General features: G+C 50.6%; 1 protein-coding gene across 11 annotated transcripts in view; it reads left to right on the top strand.

Moving 5' to 3' along the window:
• CLCN5 (chloride voltage-gated channel 5) overlaps positions 1 to 22,553 on the top strand; it is a 90,157-nt gene that overhangs the window by 66,450 nt on the left and 1,154 nt on the right. For 7 of the 11 annotated variants that reach the window (XM_007507744.3, XM_007507745.3, XM_056808724.1 and 4 more), the window contains 10 exons: positions 8,475 to 8,626; positions 10,627 to 10,726; positions 11,786 to 11,973; positions 13,037 to 13,159; positions 14,397 to 14,603; positions 16,700 to 16,780; positions 17,030 to 17,572; positions 19,074 to 19,260; positions 20,206 to 20,604; positions 21,888 to 22,104. In XM_007507744.3, the coding sequence (XP_007507806.2) occupies positions 8,475 to 8,626; positions 10,627 to 10,726; positions 11,786 to 11,973; positions 13,037 to 13,159; positions 14,397 to 14,603; positions 16,700 to 16,780; positions 17,030 to 17,572; positions 19,074 to 19,260; positions 20,206 to 20,604; positions 21,888 to 22,104 (2,197 nt within the window). Of the gene's footprint in view, positions 1 to 1,504; positions 1,874 to 2,579; positions 2,701 to 2,782; positions 3,208 to 8,474; positions 8,627 to 10,626; positions 10,727 to 11,785; positions 11,974 to 13,036; positions 13,160 to 14,396; positions 14,604 to 16,699; positions 16,781 to 17,029; positions 17,573 to 19,073; positions 19,261 to 20,205; positions 20,605 to 21,887; positions 22,105 to 22,553 lie in introns of those variants that run through there. The other 4 variants (XM_007507747.3, XM_007507749.3, XM_007507748.3 and 1 more) reach the window with 4 other exon arrangements.

The following is a 22,553-nucleotide window of genomic DNA, read 5'->3' as shown; positions in this document are numbered from 1 at the left end:
GGGTTAATATGTAAACCTGTCCCCTGAGGGCACATTCCAGCTCAGGTCACTTGTAGGAAAATTGTTTTTGTTTCCTGCCCGTCCGTCCCTAGTTTTCTTAATGTGCCAGTTTCACCCATGCCCGTAGCATGTCCAGCCTGATGCGTGCTGTGTGCCTCCAAGCTTTGCTACCGCTTATTCTGCCCATGCAACATTAGCAAACTCTGAGAAGTCATGTATGACCCTGATCATGTATAACCCCCAAAGGAGGGTGGGGAAGGGCCTTTAGGGATCAACGAAGCAATTGGCCTTTTGGCCCTGTGGAAGTGGTTTTGTTCAGCAGGTCCCCTCCATAGGCATGTGGACTCGTTCGTTCGAGAGAGCCTCTCAAACTCAAAGGCTGCTCCCCCGTCTTGAGGCTCTGGCCTCCTTGAACAGGGAGCTGCCCCTGGGCTCTTTCTGAACTCGAACATACATTTGCCCTTTGAACTGCGCCCAGGATGATTTTCTGCCCGGTGCTTCAGTGCTAACACCCCATCCAAGGGTCTCAGAGGGCTGAGGCCTGCTCAGAGTTGCCCCTTCCTTACGATAGTAGGGGCTGTCTCCATTCCTGGTGCTGAGAGCAAGAATGGCCACCTCACTGCAGCCCCTCACTCTCTCAGGCTTCAGAGAAGGAGGCGTAGCATTAAGAAGATCATCTGTTCTGATACAGGCCCAGCAGAGAAGACCTCTTGGGCATATTCTTCAAGGAGTTCTAACTCCCTTCATTTGTATAACCCCATTGCCATTGGGAACGGCAATATAAACAAATAACGGAATCCGTACACACTCTGCACAATGACCCCTTGGTCCTTGGTGGGCTTCCTACTACTTTGGGTCCCGCCAGGCAGTCTTGTTCCATTGGCCCTCTGGATTATGGATTGACTTGGACGGAGCAGTGAGCTCAGCCTCTTTTTCCTTCTCTCCTCGTGGGATGCTTCTCCCTCTCTTTTCATAGGGTGGCCTCTGCAGAGGAGCCTTCCAGTGTGTGCCAGTGCCCTTCCCCAGGGCTGTAGTCATCAGGGAACACAAAGGCCTCCCTCCTTCTTCTCCCTGGCTCTGGCCTTGTGACTGGCTCACCATCTTGGCCAGGTACCTTCCTCCTCCTCCTCCTCTAGTCATGGGTAGTATTCTGCTGCCCACTTGTGCCCACCACATGCCTTTGTAGTCACTTCTCGTCGCGTGGCATAACTATTTAGATGAGAACAGAGGAAGCGGAAATGTCAAGGTGGAACACTGGGCACTTGTGCCATTCATACTCTCATTAGGGGGACTCTTAAAAAGTCTTCCTTGAGCGAGTAGATCTGGAGAGCTAAAGTTCAGTTCAGCTCAGCAAATTCACAGCAGCCTGGCTTTGTCATAGGCTGCCGCCTCGTCCAGTAGTAAACATCGGCTCTCCTCTTTCCGACCTTGCCGGGAGCCTGGGTTACTTCCCTCCTTGGTTTCTTGGGGCCTTGCGTGCAAATGAGAATGAGCGAGCTGAGGTGCTTGGAAGCTGCTGCTGGGTGCCTGCCTTTGTGGCTCCAGGTTTGCTGGCATCTAGCTGAGCCTATGTCTTTAAGGTTTCCCTCCTCGGTAACAGCCCTCCTTTTCCCCAGGCTGGTCCAAGGGGGTCTGTTCACGTGAGCCAGACAGTGACATCACGCTGGAGTGCTGGGGGCGCTCTGGGGGCTGGGGCTCCAGAGGGTGGCTGGCTCCTGGGAGACCGGACTGATTGCAAGTATTCTCCCCTGCCTGAGCCGCCCTGGGCGTTGTGCTGGGAGTGCACGACTGCTGCCTGCCTGCCTGCCTGCCTGCCTGGTGGCCACATGCAGCCTGCAGTGCCGGGCTCCCGCTTGGAGCAGAACCAGTAAAGGTAAGCAGGCACTGCCGCCCCCACCTACCACCCCTCAGCATGGCCGGTACACAGGGGGAGCTCATACTTGGTCACTGGTGGCGAGCTGTCCCAGAATTTGTTTTGCTTCTGACCAGAGAATGCCAGGAGGGACAATGCCAGGCTCAAGTTACTGAATGAAGTCATCCTGTCTTTGGGGTGGGGGCTGCTGCTGCCCCGCCACCACTGCTGGTACAAGTTGGGGCTTTCCTATTCGGAAGTGGGGCAAGGGGGGCCTTGTTTTGCCTTGAGTCATTCAGGGATTGGATGCCTTCTGCCTTTTGTCTGGTACATCCTGGGTATCATTTGAGAGAGCTGGCCGATGCTTTTAAAAAATCAATTTCCCCTCCAATGAAATGAGAAATTGGAGACCCCTGGGAAGGGAAGAGGCCAGAGGGAGCCTGCCTCCTTTTTTCCAGTGGATTGCTGGCTGGTTGGGAGTAGTTTGTGTTGGGTTGCATCTGAAAGGAGAGCCGCCAGGGTCCTGGGAGTCTTCCTGCTGCCGGAGGGTCCTAAGCTCCTCCCTGGCCTCCCCTCTCCCCAGGCTTTTGCTTTTATCTCTCCAAAACAAGCTTATCTTGATCACTCTGGCCTGATGGGACGGAATTCTGGGGCCCTCCTCACTCCTGGCCTGCTGGGGGTTTTCTAATCAGGTGCCCTGGAAGACTTTGCCGCAAGGACTTTGGTTCAGGGATTTAAGATTAACTTCTCCTTGCCTGGGGAATCAGCCAAAGTGCGGATCTGGCTTTTGTTAGTGTGCTCCGATTACTCCGGATGGCCATTCGGGAATCTACTCCTGCATGGGGCAGGTACGGCCTTGGCTGGGGAAGCCAACTTTTGTCCTTCCTCTAGGAGAATGAGGGCCCAGAGCTGGGAGTGCCCTTCATCCCCGGATCTGCAGAGTGACCACGGTGCCAGCTGGGCGAGAGCGCTTCCTGCCCCTGCCAGGGCCAATGCTGCATAGGGCTGGGAACAGGGAGTGTGAGCTTCAGTGGCTGCCAGGCCCCCACCCTCGGCCGCCCTGTTCCTGGACCTGGAGCGGCATCTCTAGCCCCACCCCCAACCGCCTGCCCTTGACTCGACTGGTACTGTGCTCCAACTCCTGCAACCAGCAGCCACCAAACCGAGAGAGACAGGGGAAAGCTTGGGTATTTGGCCTGGGTTCAGCTGAGGAGCAGGCCCAGACCCCACACCTCTTGCCTTCAGGACCTCATCTCCAGGAAGGGCCATTGAAGGCAGGCCTCTTCTCCCTTCTTTAAACTGAGGCTGCCTTCTGCCACCACAGGACTTTTGAGGGTGGGAGGCCCAGCCAAAAGGTATTGCATCCCTGTCCTAAGGCTAGCCAACTCCTACCTCTCCCTCTCTCTTCTAATTCTGATGACACGACCCCCTCCCCTGCCACTACTTCCCATTCTCTCTCTTGCATCTACCTCCCGTTGCTACAGCACAGTGGCTCCCCCTTCCTGCCCCCCACCCCAATCCAGCTTTGCTTCCTCCTTCTATTGTGTCCTCTGGAATCCTGTGGTTCAAAAATGCCTCTTCTCCTTGGCCCTCTTCTCTTCTGCCTCCCCTTTCATCTTTTGGCTCCTCCCAGCAGATAGTGTTCTCCTGGCAGTCCCCTCTAGAACTGGTTATACTTTCTGCCCTGGCGCCTGCACCGCTGGGCCAGGAGAAGGAGCAGGTTCCTCTTTGAGCTCCCAGGGCCACCTCAGGCCCTCCTCCTGTCACAGAGCCACCTCTGCCTCGAAGGTCCCTTCGGTGCGTGCCCTCTCCTTTCTCTAGGAGCTCAGGCCCTTGCCTTGCCTTCCTCTCCACTCAAAGCCCTATCCTCCCAGTTTCTCAGCCTCCTTAGCTCCCAGGACCCATCCCTTCACTCCTCAGCTGCAGCCAGAGCCAGTGATGGTTGTGCCCTTGAGCTGACCAGCCCTCAGAAATGTGCCGTTTCCAGGATCAGAACTCAGAAACTCCCATTTGACTGGAACCTCCTGTTCTTCCAGTTCTCTCTGGCCCCTACCTAACCCCTAAACCAATTCCTTATCCCTACTGTGACCTCGAGGCCTCCCACCCCAGAGAGTTCCCTGAGGCCCTCCCCCTTGCCTGGGGAGGCGCTCTGCTGGCAGAAGGCCTGCTTCAAATCCAAATCACTTTAGCTGCCTCAGCTTCACTTTGGTCATGTGTAAAATGAACGTTTGGGCCCAGAGGACCCCTGAGGTCCCATCCAGCTCCAGGTCCAGGATCCTCTCTTCCCAATCTTGACCCTATACTTACCTAGGCCAACTATATCGAGTCAGCTTGTTTCAAAGCCTTTGCCCCTTTGCCTTAGGGCCACCCAGGCCTTGCCAACCCCAGCTCCTTTTCTGTTCCTTGTGGTTCAGGTTCCCTATCACCACTGCTTCTCCCTAGATTTCCTCTTCTGAGTATATCCTTTTAATATACAAAGTTAATCATTCTTCCCCCGAACTCCCATTTTACCTGTTTTGTTTCTTTTAAATAAATCATGCCCGTTCAGGTAGCTAGCCAGTGCAGGGGAAAGGGTGTTGGATGTGGAATCAGAGAGACCCGAGTTCAAATCCTGCCTCAGAAACCTGAGCAAATCCGTGCCCCACTCTGGGCCTCAGTTTCCTTATCTATAGAATGGTGGGGCTGAATTCAGTGGTCACTAAGGTCCCTTCTAGCTCTATAATCCTCTGCTAAGAGTTCTATTTCCAACCCTGCACCCCATTGCACCAGGTCTCTGTGATACCTGTGAGGTTACGTCTGAATCGCTAATCTCTTTTTTTGTTCATTCTACTTGGAGCATTTGTGTGTGGACATCTGAAGCCATCTGAAGGTTTTTCTGGTGAATTTGGTTTCCTGTGAGTTTGGGAGTGTCTCAGCTGCCCGATTTCCCCCCACATTGGAGTTAGCCTGTCTGTCTCTGGGATTTAGGTTTGTGAAAGCTCCAAAGGCACTTTTGTCCAGCCTGCTTCCTTTTCCAGTGAAAGCCCTATTGATTAATTTTGCAAGACTCCAGGCCAATACTTTCTTAGCAGTCCTCATTAGGTGTGGTCCATCAGGCCGGCCTGTCCGTTCATTCCTCCATTTTAAGCCCTGGTCCAGAATTTCTGATCTTGTTGTCCTAGAACTAAAAGGGCCTCGGGAAGAGATGACATTTAACAGATGGGAAATGGGGGTCCAGGAAGCTCACAAAGAGAGTGAATCGGCTTGCATAGGTGGGATTTGAACCCAGGACCCTTGACTCCAGAGCCAGGGCTCTTCTCTCCATTAGAATATAAGTTCCTTGAGGGCCAGGAATGCTTTGCTTTTGTCTTTGTACGCCCAGTGGTAGCAGTTTAATAAAGGCTTGCTAATTGATTGTCCCACACTGATGGTGACTGCCCAAGCTGCCTTTCTCTCCGGAAGTACTTGGCTTTCAGTGGGCAACAGCCTGTATTGCCACCGAGGTCTTCAGTTTCTCACCCCAAACCCCGTTATCCGGGACAGGCTATGCTTTCTTGATTCCTGATGCCTTGGGATCATTTGTTCCCGTGTGAATCACCAGCAATGGTGGACAGGAAGCTCTGAAAGGCCCTTCATCCCAGCTTGGCCACCTGCCCCAGAAAGGGGGCAGCCTTCTCTAGTAATACCACGATCTGGTTGTAACCGCCTTGGCTGGGAGCCACCAGTCATTCCTGTTCCTCTCCTCTCCTTCCCACGCTGGCTGATCCCTGGCCTGCCAGCACCCACCTGTGACTCCATGTCGCCACTCTTTGGACAACAAGCAGCTGCTTCTCCTTACAAAGGCCTATGTTGTCTGTGCTGTCTCTAGCCTCTTTGGGAAGAAGTCTCTTAGCTGTATGCTAGGACGCTTATTAACTTCACAGTCAGTGGTCCTTCTTCTGGAGAAGGCCTAACACCCCAATGGTAGGTCGAGCCATGCCGGGAATGTTGCCTTTAGTTCTGGGAGATACATTTGAGAAAAATGAGGGAGGACTCGTCGAAAGAGGGGGCCTGCAAGTTGGGCTTTACTGGCTGAGCAGGAATTCAGTAGGCGGAGGGCAATGAGGGCAGTGTGGGAATGGGGAACACTGTTCTGAAGGGCCTAGAGTCACAAGGGCAGGCTGTGTTCTGCCGTAGGAGTGGGATCATGGTCAGAGTAGACCGACTTGGCCAGGCTATAGAGGGATGAGAGGGAAGAAGACCGAATTAGAAATACAGGTGGGAGCAGGAGGAGACTGAGTGTCCAAGCAGGCAGGTAACAATGATGGCTAATACTAGCAGCTAATGCTTATTAAGCACCTACTCTGAACCACGTACTGATCCTGCCAACAACCCTGGGGGTTGGGTGCTATTGGGATCGCCATTTGTACAGATGAGGAAACAGGCAAACAGGGGTGAAGGAACTTGCCCAGTATCCCCCAGCTATTAAGTGTCTAGTGACTGTGCCACCTACTGCCCCAGGCCATCAAGGGAAGAGGACAGAGGTGCCAGCCAGTGATGTTGCAAAGGGACCAGTGGCAAGGCTGATCAGTACTGATACTTGCGCCTCCTTCCTCTCTCATAGCTAAGGAGGACCCTCAGGGTCTGAGCATAGGAGAGTGGAAATAAGGACATTAAAAAGAGGAGTAAAACAAAGAGAGAAACAACAGTAACAGAGCTCTGCTCCTTGGGGGCTCTAGGTGTGGAGTGAGGCATGCGTTGCCCGGTGTGGCCATCATGTCGACCTGTGATGCTTTGCTGTGCCTCCTTGAGGGCACTAGGAGGGTGGTGAGAGAGAAAAGTCATCAGGAAGTGATAGCAATGAATTTCTTTTTATTTTTCTAAAGCACAAAGCTTGTGGCACTTTTTTTAAGTTAATGAGCTCGATTTTCAACATATGTTGAGTTTGAGATGTCAGGTGGAGCCATCTTGTATATAGACAGAGATATGGGCTCAGAGCTGCTGGGGGGATGTCAGCAATGACAATATGAAGAGGACTTGCCACCATTCAAACTGTGGGAGAGAATACGAAGGGTAATGACTGACACCAATTTTGCAATTAAATGTTTGCAAAGAGCCTCATCTACGTTCTTATTTGAGCTTTCCAATAACCCTGAGAGGTAGGCTGTCCAGGTATTATGATCTTTACAGATGAAGAAACTGAGTCTCAGTCAACTGCTAGGACTTGCTCAGATCATGCAGCTTGGAAGTCTTCCTGTCTCCAAATGCAGTAAATGTCTGTCACTCGTCTTCTCTATAGAGAGAAACCAGACCTAAGGGACTTGTTAAAGAGTCAGGAAAAAGATGAGACAACAAGGGAGACAGAGGGTTAGAGTAGAAGGAGGGAAAAACCAGAGAGTTTGGTATCAAGGGCTCCAGAAAGATAAAGATGGAAAGGCAAACCATTGGGTTTGTTTGGTGGCTGAGGAAACTGGTGACTCTTACAGGGTTATTTCACTGGTGGGGAAATGGAGGCCTTGGACGGAGATCACCTTTTCAGGACATTTAATGGTAAGAGGGCAAGAGGAAGGAAGTGGGCTCCAGCCCGTCTACGTGGCCTATGAGAGTCAAGAGGAAACTATTTTGGTCAATACTGAGGAGACTTGAATCTGTTTGTGAGCAGATGGGAAGGAGCCAGTGGTGAAGGAGAGATTCCATAAGACACCGAGTTGTTTCCTGTTCGAACGAAGCCCTGAAGGATGCAGGAGAGAACGGGATGGGCACTAGTGGCTACTGCTCCTTCCATGGCCAGAGGGAAGGAGAAAAGGATGGGGTGGATGATGAAAAATTAGAGACGCTTAAAGAGCAGGAGCTAAGAAAGCTTGGTCAGATGGCCTCAGCCTCTCAGTGATGCAGAAAGAATTAGAGCATGAGCTCTTAAGTGCTGGGAGCATGGTGGGGGGAGGAGTGGAATGCGGTGACAATTTGGAACTGTTGCTGGCAGTGTTGGAAGAGGGCAGGCACCAAGAAATGTTGATGAAGAGTGTTGATCTAATAGCAGGAGTTGTCAGATCATGAATTCCTAGTGTGTGGAGTCCTCTGTTCTGTCACTTTTCCCAGGGATGATCTGATTCGGGCAGTGACCCAGGGCTGAGGATTTGCAGGGTGAGTCTATGAAAGGTTGATGGGTGGAGAGGTCCAATGAGTCTGGAATAATAGATTATGGCGCCATGCTGGGTGGTGAAAGCCAATGAAGCCAGAGTCAGGGAGATGGACTGTGCTAGTGGAGAGGGGTTCATGGGTCAGCAAGAGCAAGGAAAGGTAAGAGTGAGGATGCAAGAGGTTGTGGGTGGTGGGAAATTCCCAAGAATCTCTTGCCCTCAGAAGAGTGAGGCCCCTCTTCTGATATCTGAGTTTAAGCTGTTATCGCCCCTCCCCACATGGACGCAAGGAATATGTAGATTGGCCAGGGTCTCCTCTGGTTTGCTGGTGTTTACTAGGAAAAGGGTAATGCTGAACTTTGAATGCAATCTCCTTGGGAGTAGAATATGTTTTACTCTTTGTACTTGTCTCCCCAGTGCCTAGCACAGTGCCAGGGACACAGGAGCCACGTAACAAGACTTATTGGCTAATTGAGAAACCAACCGCGTGTGTGTGTACGTGTGTGCTTACTCCTTCTATGCAGAGTTCATGTCCTACAATGGAGAAGGAGCAAATGTTCCAAATAAGATGATGGATTTCTTAGAGGAGCCTATCCCGGGAGTGGGAACCTATGAAGACTTCAATACAATTGATTGGGTGAGGGAGAAATCCAGAGACCGAGACAGGCACCGAGAGGTAAGGCCAGGGTGCCAGGGCATGGCCGAGGATGTCTGGGTTAAGGGGTCTGTCTGCTGGTGGGTGCATAGGAATGGATGAAAGTTTGAGAATGGGGGAGGGAGGGAGACAGAGAGAATTTGCGGTAAGTCACTCCTGCTTGATGCTGCCTACCTTGGAGCCTATATGACTGACATGGATACCTAAAGGTGGTGGAATGGATGGGCCTGAGAGAGCTCAGAAACCCCCCACCCCTACTGTCTTTGGGCTACTTCTGCTGTGGTGTGCAGGTGCTTTAGGTGACTTTGGGGCTTTGCCTCAGTTTCTTCAGAGGTACTATTGGACTGGTGGGTTTTTACGGGTGTGGAAAATGCTGTTTGTAGAGCGCTTCCTAAAGAGTGAACGCTATAAGGCATTTTATTACTAAGAGAATGCTATGTCCAACTGGAATTAAGCACCCGGGTGTTCTGAACCGTTTCTGAAATTAGCCACTTCTGTAGATACGGTGGGTCACCTTTGATTTTTAAGAATTTCCTTGAATTGACTGACAGATGACAGGAACCTCAGCTCATGCCACAAGCCTTCCTGATTCTCCTGCTAGACCCCCACGATGGCTATGTTCTCCCCTTTTGAGCCTCACTTAGCCTCTGCTTGTCTTTTCCTCAAATACACTGCTCGGGTGCTGAGGACTATAGGTGTGCCTCCGCCAGGGTGCTCCCCCAGCTCCTGGTCCCTCTGCAGCAGGAAAGCGTCTCTTCTAAAACATCCATCTTCTCCAGCACTTAGCCTTGCCCTCTGCCCAATGGAGGTGCTTGAGAAATGTCCATTGGGTATATCCTGAAGCAGGAGTGGCCTCACCAACATCCCTGCTCTGGGGGCATCCACCTTGGGTTTGGAGGCCCCTCACTGCCGCACCAATGAAATGAAGCCGTGCTCTAGGGGCAGCTTTTCCTTACAGCGAGTGGATTTCCCCCTCTGCTCTTCAATAGAGGTTCCTTTGCCAGTGATCAGAAAACAATGGAGTGACTTTACACACATCAAAGACCACAGCCAAAGGGCCCGCAGTCCTTTCTGTGGTTGTTCGCATGTGCTCGGCCTCCCCACGTTAGTGCTGGCTTTTTCACTGGCAAATGATCTCAACAACTGATCATTCCAAATGATTATGCCAGGCCTGGTTTTGAACGCTGCAGATTTCCCAACTTATTGGAAACAGTTGGTGTGTGTTTCTGGTGTTCTACAAAGTCTTGAGAGTTTTAAGTGCCTGGGATCACAGAGCAGCACAAGCAGGAGGAAAACCTTCAGCAAACCTTCGTGCCACATTGGGATCTTTTTTAAAAGAATGATTATGTATTTTTAACATGCTCTTCCTTTGAAATTCTGAGTCCCCAGTTCTCTCGCTCCCTCCTACCCACCGAGAAAGCAAGCAATATGATAGCAATTATACATGTGAAATCATGCAAAGCATATTTCCACACTGGCCATATCACAGAAAATAAAGAGAGAAAATTGTATATGGAGATGGATGTCTGTCTGTCTCCCACACAGTGTTGATCAGAGTAGCCCAATCTTTCCCAGTTGACCATCGTGACAACACTGCTGTTAGGTATCATGCACAATGAGCTCCGGTTCTTCTCATTTTCACTTTGCATCTGTTCATATGGGAAGTCAGAGGGAAGAAAGTTAGATAGAGAGAGAAGTACAGACCAGCAGCAGAGCTGGTGGGATTCCTGGGTGTCAAGGACTCACGACTGGTCTTGACAGGGGTCAGGGACATCCGAAAGTGGGAGTGCTCTCCTCGGTTCCTGTTTGGCAAGTGCTTTGTAAGCACACCCGTCGAGGTAGCCTCCAGTTTCGAAAGACAATTGGTGGACGTAAGGGTGGCGTTTGTGCCTGCCTTTCCAGGACACAGTGAGCTCGCTTTGTCTGAGTTGGATGTATGACTCGAGTGACAGAAAGGCAAGGGATCGAGTGGGTCACAGCCACTCAGTATGTAATCGGTGCTGTGGAATGTTTCTTTCCAGATCACCAATAAAAGCAAAGAGTCCACCTGGGCCCTGATTCACCGTGTGAGTGATGCCTTTTCAGGATGGCTGCTGATGCTGCTTATTGGGCTCTTAGCAGGTATGAAGAATCCCTGGCTCTTGGGAAAGCTACTTCTTCCCATTGTGAAAGTAGTTAGCTGGCTTGGATATAGTTTAAAGACGACCTAGAGAGAGCAAAAATGACCACTGGGCTCACCAGCGGCCCGGGCAGGACCTCTCCTGGTGGAGAAGGGAGGAGGTGGGGCGCAGCGCTGGCAGTGACTCCTAGTGCCTTCCTATATAGCAGAACAAACTTCCAAGCATATCCAGAGGCTCTGAGACTCCGCGTTGAAACCATTACAATCGCCAAACCATGGCGGACTGAGCCCTGAGCCACAGCATTCATTTCTCCATTTACAAGGGCAAATAAGGGCAGCCTGGTCCAGAACAGGTCCGAGCTCACGCATGTTCAATAGGGGCTACAGTTCTAGGACAATGGAGGCAGCACAAGGTGAGGAATTGAGAGGCTGGAGTTGGCCAGCTTGCAGATGGATGGAGAAGTTGGTGAGGGTGATATAAAGAAAGAAGCCTCGAAGGGTGACCTGTCCTTGGTGCAAAAAGTACCCCAGATAAGTAGACATGATTCCAGGGGCCAGTAAAATGGGAGGGCAGAAAAGCAAATGGAGAGCACCCAAGTCCTCATGGAAAGCCAATGGAGGGTGCCTCTGGCATCCATTTCCTGTACCCGAATGGTGTTGCCACCAATAAGGTACCAAGAGGAGGAGAGTGGCAACAATTCTTAAGGCACAGGAGAGATCAGAATGAGGGTGAGAGGGAAACACAGACAAATAGGATGACTTTGGAATTTAGTGTCCAGCATGCACTAAGACTTTTGGGACACCCAATATATTTTCGAGAAAAAAGGACCAAACTCTATCCCTGGTTAGAGAAGCATGGTGAGATGCTCATGTTTGCTGCCATTTGTCACGTTCAGAGGAATAAAGTGATATACACATACATACATACATACATACATATAAACCTATGCTTAGCCTTTTGGTTCCTCTTGCCCTGTCTTCTGTAAATGAAAAGGGTCCTAATTACTAAGGAAACAAGTTTGAGAGATGCTGTTTGCACTTGGCCTTTCCCCCCCAATCAGGCTCCCTAGCTGGCTTGATAGACATCTCTGCTCATTGGATGACTGACTTGAAAGAGGGCGTCTGCCTGAGGGGCTTCTGGTTTAACCATGAACATTGCTGCTGGAATTCTAAGCAAGTCACCTTTGAAGACAGAGACAAATGTCTTGAGTGGAATAGCTGGTCCGAACTGATCATCAGCAAGTCTGAGGTAGGTAATGCCTGGCCAACAAAGCCCACCTGCGTGCCCGCCCAGGTGACGGGCATGTCTCTTCCTTGCCCTTGCCAGGCCTTAGCCAATGACACCAGATCATGTGTTCATCCTGGGAAACTGGGCATTCTCCAGCCCCAATAAGAAGGGATCCAGCTGAGATGTTGCTGCATTTTAGTGCCCAGCACTGCTGGCTCTCTAACCCCCATGCCATTTCAATAAAATGTGCCCACACAGCCAGCAAGTCACAGCCCGCTAAGGGCCAGTTTCTCCTATTTCCCTAGTTACGGGATCAGCAAGCTGTGTGAAGGAGAGAATTTAGTCTTAATTCTCCTCTCAGCTCTTCAGCTTTCTATGACCATTTGAGATCCAATGAGATCCTATTTAGAGTGTCTAGCATACAGTAGATGCTTAAGAAATGCTTATTCTTTTTCCCTTCCTGCTAGTGTGAGCCTGGATGCCCTCCCTTCACATCTGTTATTGCCATGACTTCATAAGCAATCTCCTTGCCTAAAACTAGCACCAAGAGAATCACAGATCTACGCCCCCCTCAAATAATCCCATCATGTGTCTCAGTTTCCCAGGATTCCAGCGTGCTTCTGTCGTATACTAAGTTCCTCATCCACCCTTTTGTGATGGTGGCAGCTCCTGATGAGTGACTGAGATCAGCTCTCCTCTTCACACACCCCACAAGAGCAGGGATGCTCTCTGGGCCCCCAGCCCATGCTCTGAAGTGGAAGTCCTCCAAGGGGCTTGAGCCTATTTAGCTCTTGTTCATTGACAACCCAAGTTGTTTTTACTGTAATAAAACATCTTGTTTTCAGTGGCAAGCTAATGGTTTCACCAAATGAGCTGACAGTGTGTTTCTGCACTCGAGTCTCCAACTCTGGAAGGGGCGTCTCCTGAGAGTTCATGTAGATCCTGTCTCCTTCATGACCTTTCCCGAAAACCATTCTTCTAAGTAGTTTCACGCCTCATTGGGACAACCTCGTCCAAGTGTGAGCTTTCTCTCTGTTTCTCTCTGCCTCACTCTGGGTTGTGTGTCTGTGTGTTTGTGTTCTAGGGAGCCTTCGCCTACATCCTCAATTATTTCATGTATGTCCTCTGGGCCCTCCTGTTTGCCCTTCTGGCCGTCTCCCTTGTCAGGGTGTTTGCACCCTATGCCTGTGGCTCTGGGATCCCTGAGGTGAGTTGCTTCTGAGACATGGAAGAAATCATCCACCATCTTCTTTTCCACTGGAAACCAGTCCCCAACCCGAGAACAGTGAAAAACCCTTCCCACCGAGAAGCCATGACTTGGTACCCGAGCCTGCTCCCAGGAGTCCGTGCGATCCACCATATGGATGCTGCAGTGCTTTTAGTCCTCTGCTAACATCCCAGGGGAAACGGGCAGCAGTTTGGAGCTGCCAGGGGCCTTAGTGGCCCTTCGTCCAAGCCCTTCATTTGTCAGAGGAGAGAGGGATGGAGGCCCAGAGAGGGTATAGGGAACACGCAGGGTCAGACCCCAGCTCTTTCTGACATACTGTGCTGCTTGTGAGATTCTGGCAAAGTTCAGAATGTCCAGAGGCCTGAGAAATTGGAATTTATTGTTCTCTAAGCCACAGGCACTTTATTAGAATCTTTGTTCTTCTTGTATAATATTTCATTAACCATCCATAAGCTGTGTTCTTGGAGTGGATAATATACACTGGTGGACCATCTCCAAACTGAACTGTAGGAAGATTTCCTGTTGTTTCTCTCCAGGAGTTTGGCCTTCCATAGGCTGTTTTGCTCGGGCTAATGAGGGTACGTACCTTCCCTGATTGAGCCCAAACCAGGAGACTTCTCTGGCCCTAAGTAGGCCAAGGGAAACTAGGCTAGCCCTGAACATTTGCTTTTGTGACTCTACATAGAGAGTATGAGAGTTGGCTTTTCGATCCAATTGATGTCATCGAGAACCAGTTCCAATCTGAATGTCCTCATCATTCTCCTTCTGTTCAGCATCCCCCATTTCAGTCATTCCAGTGGGACTGGGGTAGCAAAGCGTGTTCTTTAAAAAAACAGCCTCCACCCACTGCAGGAAAGTACAGTTGGGCCCCACCTTACAGACTGATTGGGTTCTCCAAATGTTGGTTGCCTAGAATGACACTGAATCTGTTGAGCCTCTGGAGAAATGCCTGTGCCAGGGAGAATGAGTTGCTGGGGCGGGAGACTGGCCCTTAGCTGTCTTCCCTCCTAGGCCCTTGAAGATCAGGGAGAGGTATAGCCACATTAATAGGTTTCTTGCCCTACTCTGTAGGCTGGCTAGTCTGTAAAGAGAGGGATGTAGGAGCCTGTCAGAGCAGCCTTGGGTGGGCAGTGTATAGGGGATGCTCCTTCAAGATTGTTGTTTACCCAAGACTGACCCAGGGAATATGCAACCTCTCTTATGCTTTGACTCACAGATTAAGACCATTCTGAGTGGTTTTATCATTCGAGGTTATTTGGGAAAGTGGACGCTGATCATCAAAACCATCACTCTGGTGCTGGCAGTGTCCTCTGGCCTGAGCTTGGGCAAAGAAGGCCCCCTTGTACATGTGGCGTGTTGCTGCGGAAACATCCTGTGCCACTGTTTCACCAAGTACAGGAAGAATGAGGCCAAGCGCCGAGAGGTAAAGCAATAACCAAATGGCAAAATCCAAGGAGTAGTCATCCCTCTGAAAAAGCTTGGGGACTTGCCTGGTGCCTTGGAGAAAACCCCTTAGATGTGGCTTGTCCCTAGCCTTTGAGACCTTGGAGGGCCTTGTGCAGAAGAGGGAAGGGCCTTGCTCTGTGGTGGTCCCAAGGACCAAAGGCACAGGGAGGAACTTTTAAAAAATGGGAACTGGTAAGTGGGCTGCCTCTGGAGGGAAAAGCCTCCTGCAGGTCACTGGAAGTGTTTAAGGAATTGACCGTGTGAGATTCCCACAGGGAGCACACATCTAGACTAGAGGAGCTCTCGGGTCTCTTCCAACCAAGTCTAAGATGGGATGATGCCAGACTCAACTCCAGTCACCCCAGCTCGATCCATCTCCATAGCTTTCCTTCAGGGCTCTTATAAGGCATTCCTTAGTCATTGCGATTGGGAATACCAGTTCTCTGGACTCTAGAAAGCAAGTGACCCAAAAGCAAGAAGGTATGAGGAAAGGAAGGGGCATATTGGACCATTAATATGAGGCCACAGGTGAAGGCCAGACTACGCAGCAGTTGCGTTGGGGTGGGTCTGTCAGAGGGGAGAGCTGGACAAGCCCTTAAGAAAGGTCACGTGGCTAATTGGGGTTCAAGATGGAAGTCTGAAAAGGACCTCTCGGCATCAAACTCAGCCCTCTTTCTTTAAGGGCTCGTCCAGCCCTAAGCTTTAATGTAAGCTCTCCCGGTGATAGCAGTGTAATTAGGGGGAAGGTGAGGCTGGGAGAGGCAGGCACTCCATGCTTCTAATTCTGGCTTCTGAGGCCAAGAAGAACAAGTCTAACCAATGCTGCATCCCAAACTGGAAGGCAGCCCATCTTCATATGGGATGGTCTGAAGGCCCTTCTCACTGCTTTGTCTTTTTTCCCTTGTTTAGTCTGCATTTAAACAGTGACAAGCTTGGCCATTGCAGTATATAAAGGAGAACAGAAATGGAGGATTGTATATGAAACTGTAACTGCTTTGAATAGCTCATTGCTTTTCTTTGCTTTTAATGTATGCTACATTTAAGCTGAGAGAAGAAACAAAGCAGCCCTGCTTGCCTGCAGCCCCTCTTTGAACTTCCTTCTGCTCTCTTTGGGGCCTTTGGAGCAACTGCTCAGCCCTCCCTCATCTTCGCTTTCTCAAGTTGATTTTCTGAAACCAAGTATCGCACTCTCGAGTGAACAGGAATCAATGTAGCCTTAGTAGATACCAGCCCAGTGTTGGAGTCTTTTTGGATCCCAAGTCTGTCATCTTGTGTGTTACCTTTTCCTCTCGCCAGCTTTGGGGCATCAGCAGCTTTCTCGAGCTTGGGGCTCATGCCTTTATTCTAAGCCAGAGATAGAAAGGTTTCCTGGCGGAGGGCCAAACTGAGATCCCCGGGCACCTAACGGGAGCCTTCCTTTCAAGCTGCCATGCAACCAGCTGGGAATGAGATGACTCCCTGTCTCCTCTCCTGTTCAGGGTACTTTGCAAAAGTGACCCCATTATGAGGGGCTTCTGAGGTTTGCCAAGGATTGCATTTGCGCCTCCTGGTGAGGAAGGCTCTGCTGAGGTGGCGAGCCTATGAGCTTGTGGTCACACAGCTAATAAACGTTCAAGATGGAAGTCTGAAAACGGGCCCCTCGGCAGCTTGCTGTCTCCTCACATTATATTGTGCTTGGATCAGAGATCGCTTTGGAATTTTCCGTGGGCCTTGGCATGAGACGACAGCGGGCTGTTCCTCTCTTTCACCAAACTACCGTTCTAGTTTCCCAGCATCTTGGGCTCATCAGGCACTAGAGTGTTTGAGAACAATTCCCACTTCCAAAGGAGACCCTCTAGGTGCTTCGAGCTCTGCAGTTAATAGGTTGGCAACAATCAGACAGTTTCTAATGTTCAAGGTTGTACTCAATCAGGGTTAGACCTCCCTTCTCACACAGCGCCTGCATGGGTCAGATTGAGGAGATGGGAGATATATCTGATGGCGGTAATAGGAGCAGTTTTATCTTTGCAATCTGAGGTTAAAGTGAGGAAGTGGACTAATCACATAGCTGATGCTGAGTGTTTGGTTTTGTAGGTCTTGTCGGCAGCAGCGGCAGCGGGTGTTTCTGTGGCCTTTGGAGCTCCCATTGGTGGGGTGTTATTCAGCCTGGAAGAGGTAAAACAAATGTGATCGGTCTGCAGCAGAACCTTTTAAGGCCTTCTGCTTTCTGTGGCTATTGAGGCCCCGAAGCATCTTGGCCTCCTGGTGCTCTCAGGAGGAACTGACTGGCCTGGGTGCTGGAGCCACGTGACTCCCAGAGTCTCAGGCCTGGGGCAGCTCCTTGTCTCCCAACTCTTTGTATTCTTCACAGAAACCCTTGACGCTTGGGTGCCTGACTGAGCTTTCTCCTCTTCTCCCTTGCAGGTCAGTTATTACTTTCCCCTCAAAACATTGTGGCGATCTTTCTTTGCTGCTTTGGTGGCAGCATTTACTCTGCGTTCCATCAACCCTTTTGGGAACAGCCGGCTGGTTCTGTTTTATGTAGAGTTTCACACTCCATGGCATCTCTTGGAGCTGGTGCCATTTGTGCTCTTGGGGATCTTTGGGGGCCTCTGGGGAGCCTTCTTTATCCGGGGCAACATCGCCTGGTGCCGCAAGCGCAAGAATACCCAGCTGGGCAAGTACCCAGTGCTGGAAGTTCTCATTGTGACAGCTATCACCGGCATCCTGGCTTTCCCCAATGAGTACACACGAATGAGCACCAGCGAGCTGATCTCTGAGCTCTTCAATGACTGTGGTCTCCTGGACTCCTCCAAGCTCTGTGATTATGTGAGCAACTTCAATACCACCAAAGGGGACCAGCTGCCAGACCGGGCAGCCGGGGCAGGGGTCTACACAGCCATGTGGCAGCTCTCCTTGGCCCTCGTCATGAAGATTCTCATCACTATCTTCACCTTTGGGATGAAGGTGAGGGACTCTCGCTGTCACTTGACAGATCTGTTACCTGCTCTGCCAAGATGACCCCTTACATTCAGGGGGCACCACTCTTCATTGTTGCCCATGCGTCTCTGGGCTTCCTGGAAAATGCCACCTCTTCACCCTAACATTTCCTGCCTTGACTGAAACCCAAAGCAAACCTCTTAGGAAAGGCAAAGCAAATAACGTGCTCCGCCTGTCTCTAGAGCTCTTGGAAAGGGCAGGAGACAACACTAGATGGTTAAAGGAATCGCTCCTCTTGTGTTTCTTGTGACCAGTTCAGCACATTTTGTAGCGAAGCAGTATTGGCGAGACAATGGTGACCCTTACAAGCTGAGCTGCTAGCTTCCCCAAGTGTTAATGGGCACACTTGCCATTTGTCTTTATACCTGATAACCAGGCCAGATTCGGTACCTGGCTAGATCGTTCAACAGAAGTCAGCGTAGTGTGCCTTCATTCTCACTTCCTTTGAAAACAGCCTCACCTCCTTTCTTGACTCACTCCAGAAGAAACAAAAATTTGGGAAAAATGTCAACAATCTTTCCCTTCCTTAAGTCCAGCCATGAGAAAAGGCCTTTTCTACCAAATCGACACTGAATTATGTCTGCGGCCTGTCTCCCTCCCTCTCCCCCCCCACCCCCGGGTAAATGCAAGCCAGGCAAAATAGTACAACTAGAGAGAGCAGCTCTGTTCAATCCAGAACATTATCCGAGATGATATAATTCATCCCCATCATGGAATGGAAAGCCAAGCAGGGGAGGGATGGAGGGCGGTGGGAGTGGGGAAGGAATCTTGACTGGCTTCTCATCTCTTCCGGAGTTGGTTTTTACAATGTGGCTTCATTATTTAGTTTGAAGTGAAGCCCAGCCATAGTCAAATGGAAGGCCCAAAGGATATTCCAAAACCAGATACAAATTTTTCTGTCATTTTCTGTTGACCACAGACTCTGTGAGCTAAAAGGGACCTCAGGAGCCATTTCTATCATGGCCATCCCTACCTACTGGGGGTGTTGTAGCTGCGGTAGCTGGGCAGGGCTGGATGGTCCCTTCTGGCTCAGAGAATTTGAGCAGCCTCATGAGAGCAATGGGAGTACGTGTGACCATCATAGCTCCACTCTCTCTAAGCACAAAGAATCCGAGACAGAAAGATGTCTGCATGTGACAGCAATGCCCCATTTTTCTTTTTCTTCAGACAAGAGTGTTTTACTGTACATGTATGGTTTAGGCCTCTAGCTAGCTCTCTAGTATGGAGAATGCAGGTTCTCGGCCCAGATGGCTCCCAATTCAAGCCAAGGGATTTAGCCAGGAGATCCCAGAGATTCAATAGCATTGGAAGGCATTTTCCCAACTACCTTTGTGCTTTGGCGAAAAGGACAGTGGGGCTCCCCAGACAAAGGCACTGTTGCCGCTCAAGTCTCTCCCTGAATATGGGTACGGTCTGCTTGTTGCTGTTGCTGCCATTCCTTATTAATCACCCACTCTTCCTTCTGCAGGTCCCCTCTGGTCTCTTCATTCCAAGCATGGCTGTTGGTGCCATAGCAGGAAGACTCCTGGGTGTGGGTGTAGAACAGCTAGCTTTCTATCACCATGACTGGCCTATCTTCAGGGGCTGGTGCAGCCCAGGAGCTGATTGTATCACACCTGGCCTTTATGCGATGGTAGGCGCGGCCGCCTGCTTAGGTAAGTGTCCACGTTGGTTGGGGCCAGGCGCTGAGTATTTCGGGTTACGCACAGGTAACAGTAGGAGGCGGCTTGGTACCATGGACAGGCCAGTGGATTTGGAGTTAGAGGACGTGGGCCGAGTCTCTCTCGATGTGCTCCCAGGCCACAATTTCCCCCTCTGTGAAACGAGAGGACAGGGCTAGTTTACTGCTAAGTTCTAAACCTGTAATGTTATAGAATACCAAGGTGGGGAGCCAAAGGGCAGGCTGTCGAATGAACACTTTTCAAGCACTTTCAGAAAGAATGCTTTAGATGTGTAGCCATTGCTTTAGGGAATCAACCGGATACTTAAAATTAGAAGGGGTCTGGGAGGTCCCCCATAACCTGGAGCATGATCCTTTTCTCGGGGTCTGTCCCATTGGGCTGCAGTGTAGATGACACTTCATTATGGGATGGGCTCTTGGAAAAGATCCATGACACACTCGCCCATTTTGCCTCGTGCTGGTGTCTTGTCCTTCCTTACTGGGCTCTCGCCTCCTACTCAGTAAACTCCTGTGGCTCCCTGTTGCCTCCAGGGTTAAATCCAAAATCCTGGGTTTGGCCTGTAAAGCTCCCCCCAACCTTGCCCCCTGTTGCCTTTCCAGTCTTCTGGAGCTTCACTCCCTTCTGTGTACTTGCTGCTCCTCAGGCACAGTGTTCCTGTAGCTATGCCTTTGCCCTGGCTGGAGTGCTCTCTGTGCTATGTCCACCTCCTAGTTTCTCAGGATTCCTTCGAGATTCAGCTCAAATCGCACCCTCTGCAGATGGTCTTCCCTCTGAGGTTACCCCCCCCCCCCCGTTTACAGTCTGGATCTTGTATGTAGATTGTTGTTTGCATGCTGGCTCCCCCATTAGAATGTCAGCTCCTGGAGGGCAGTGCCTGGCACACAGTAGGTGCTTAATAAATGCTTGTTGACTTTTCAGGTGGAGTGACTCGCATGACTGTGTCCCTGGTTGTCATCATGTTTGAACTCACGGGTGGCCTGGAGTATATTGTGCCCCTAATGGCTGCAGCTATGACCAGCAAGTGGGTGGCAGATGCCATTGGGCGGGAAGGCATTTATGATGCCCACATTCGCCTCAATGGATACCCCTTCCTAGAGGCAAAAGAAGAGTTCACCCATAAGACTCTGGCGATGGACGTGATGAGACCCCGTCGAAGCGACCCAACGCTCATGGTCCTCACCCAGGACAGCATGACCGTGGAGGACGTAGAGACACTAATCAGTGAGACCACCTATAGTGGCTACCCAGTGGTTGTGTCTCGAGAGTCTCAGAGGCTGGTGGGATTTGTCCTCAGGAGAGACCTCATCATTTCCATTGGTAAGAGCCAAGAGCGCTGGATGATCTCATTGCCAACATGCTCTCTCCTTTGTTCAGGGATGATGTGGCAAATGTTTCGGATTGGGAGTTTTCTGCATAGAGGCTTATCGAGTCCCATTCAGCCCCCTCCTCCCCCCCACTCCCGCCTCACCAGTGTCCTAAGGTAGTACTCAAGGACTAAAATGGCCAAACTGGGACCCAGGTCACACACAGTGAAAATGCAGATACTATCTGTTACTTTGTTACCCTGACCTTTGGTGTCATTTAATTCTTAAGTGATGCTGGAGACGGTATGACATGGCCATGCACCATTCAGAATTGGAAGAGCTGAGTTGAAGACCTTGCTGTGTGAACATGGGCTAGTCCTTTTCCCTCTCAGAGCCTCAGTTTTCTCATCTGTAAAATGGGGATAATCATTCTCATACTATACCTCCCTTTTAAAGTTTATAGACACGTGAGTTCTGTCTGTTTCTCTCCTCTCAAAAAGTCTCCGGAGCTCCTTCCATCTGACTTCCACCTCCTTTTCCTCTCTCCTTGTCCTTTCATGTGGTCTAGGCACATTGGACTAGTGATCGTTCCCCTTCCTCACTTTTCTCTGTTCTTCTGATTGCTACCCCTTTACCTATGTGGCCTTTAGACCGCACACTATCTCCTTTGTGAAACTTCCCTCACCCCAACAACCACATAAGCTCGCTCCCTCCAGTGAACTCAGGTAGCCCTTTACATTGTGCCCTATATCCCTAGTAAGGGCTAAGCAGTGGGGTTGAAGTGACTTGCCCAGGGTCACACAGCTAGGAAGTGTCTGAGGCCACATTTGAGCCCAGCTCCTCCCAGCTCCAGGCCTGGCCCTTTATGCACTGTGCTACCTACCTGCCCTAGAAGCTATGTCTTAATCAAGATCTTTCTGTGTCCCTACTACTACTACCAAGACGTAGTAGGTGCCAAATAAGTGCTGAATGACCCCGTTTCCAGTCAGAGTCAGTGGCTTTGGAAGCTTAAGATCTCAGCAGCACGGTCCAGGAGAAGAAGTTCAGGATTTGGAGTCCGAAAAATCTCTGTTCAAATCCCGATTCTTCTTCTTTGTACCCATGTGACTTTGAGGAAATTGTTTGCCCCCTCTGGCCACAGAGGCACCTTGTGGCTTTAAATCTCTGATTCTAGGATATTTCTTACCAAAGAAATGAAACTGATGGAGGGAAGCCACGTGTGTGGGGCTGCTTGGATGGAGAAAGTACTCCCACCATTTTGTTATATGTGCATCTTTTTGTTCATTTTTCAAATAGAAAATGCTCGGAAGAAGCAAGATGGCATTGTGAGCACTTCCATCATTCATTTCACGGATCACTCGCCTCCGCTGCCTCCTCATGCCCCACCTTCGCTCAAACTTCGCAACATCCTGGACCTCAGCCCTTTCACCGTGACAGACCAAACGCCCATGGAGATCGTGGTGGACATATTCCGAAAGCTGGGACTTCGTCAGTGTCTGGTCACGCACAATGGGTGAGAAGTTCAGTGGAAAGGTCAAAGATCTGAGGCAGGTAGAGGGGGGTACAGTGGGAGATGTGGGCAAACACCCTGCAGCTGAGAGGAAGTCTGGAAGGGGAACCGTATTTGTTGGCCCCAAGATACGGGCTTCCAGCATCCCAACAAAATGGCGATGGCGGGGGAGCTCCCTGTGAATCCTTATTGGCAAAGTACTCCCCTGCTGCCAGGACTTTGCCTTCCTGTTCCCCATTTGGCGTGCCCAGAGAGGTGGAAAGCAGCGTTTGTTCTGTAAACTGTCCTCATGGGCAGATGTCATCTGTCTTTAAGAACTGGGAGTGGGAATGATGGGCATCCCTGTACTCTGCCCTGAGCACAGAGCACTGCTTGTGCTTCCTCCCCAGCGCCCAAGGGCATATTTGGGCCTTTCCAAGGTATTTGTCCCGGCTAAAAAGAGGATTGTAGAC

Source organism: Monodelphis domestica, chromosome X, assembly GCF_027887165.1.
Source record: "Monodelphis domestica isolate mMonDom1 chromosome X, mMonDom1.pri, whole genome shotgun sequence".
Classification (NCBI taxonomy): Eukaryota; Metazoa; Chordata; class Mammalia; order Didelphimorphia; family Didelphidae; genus Monodelphis; species Monodelphis domestica.
This window is presented reverse-complemented; position numbering and strand designations above follow the sequence as displayed.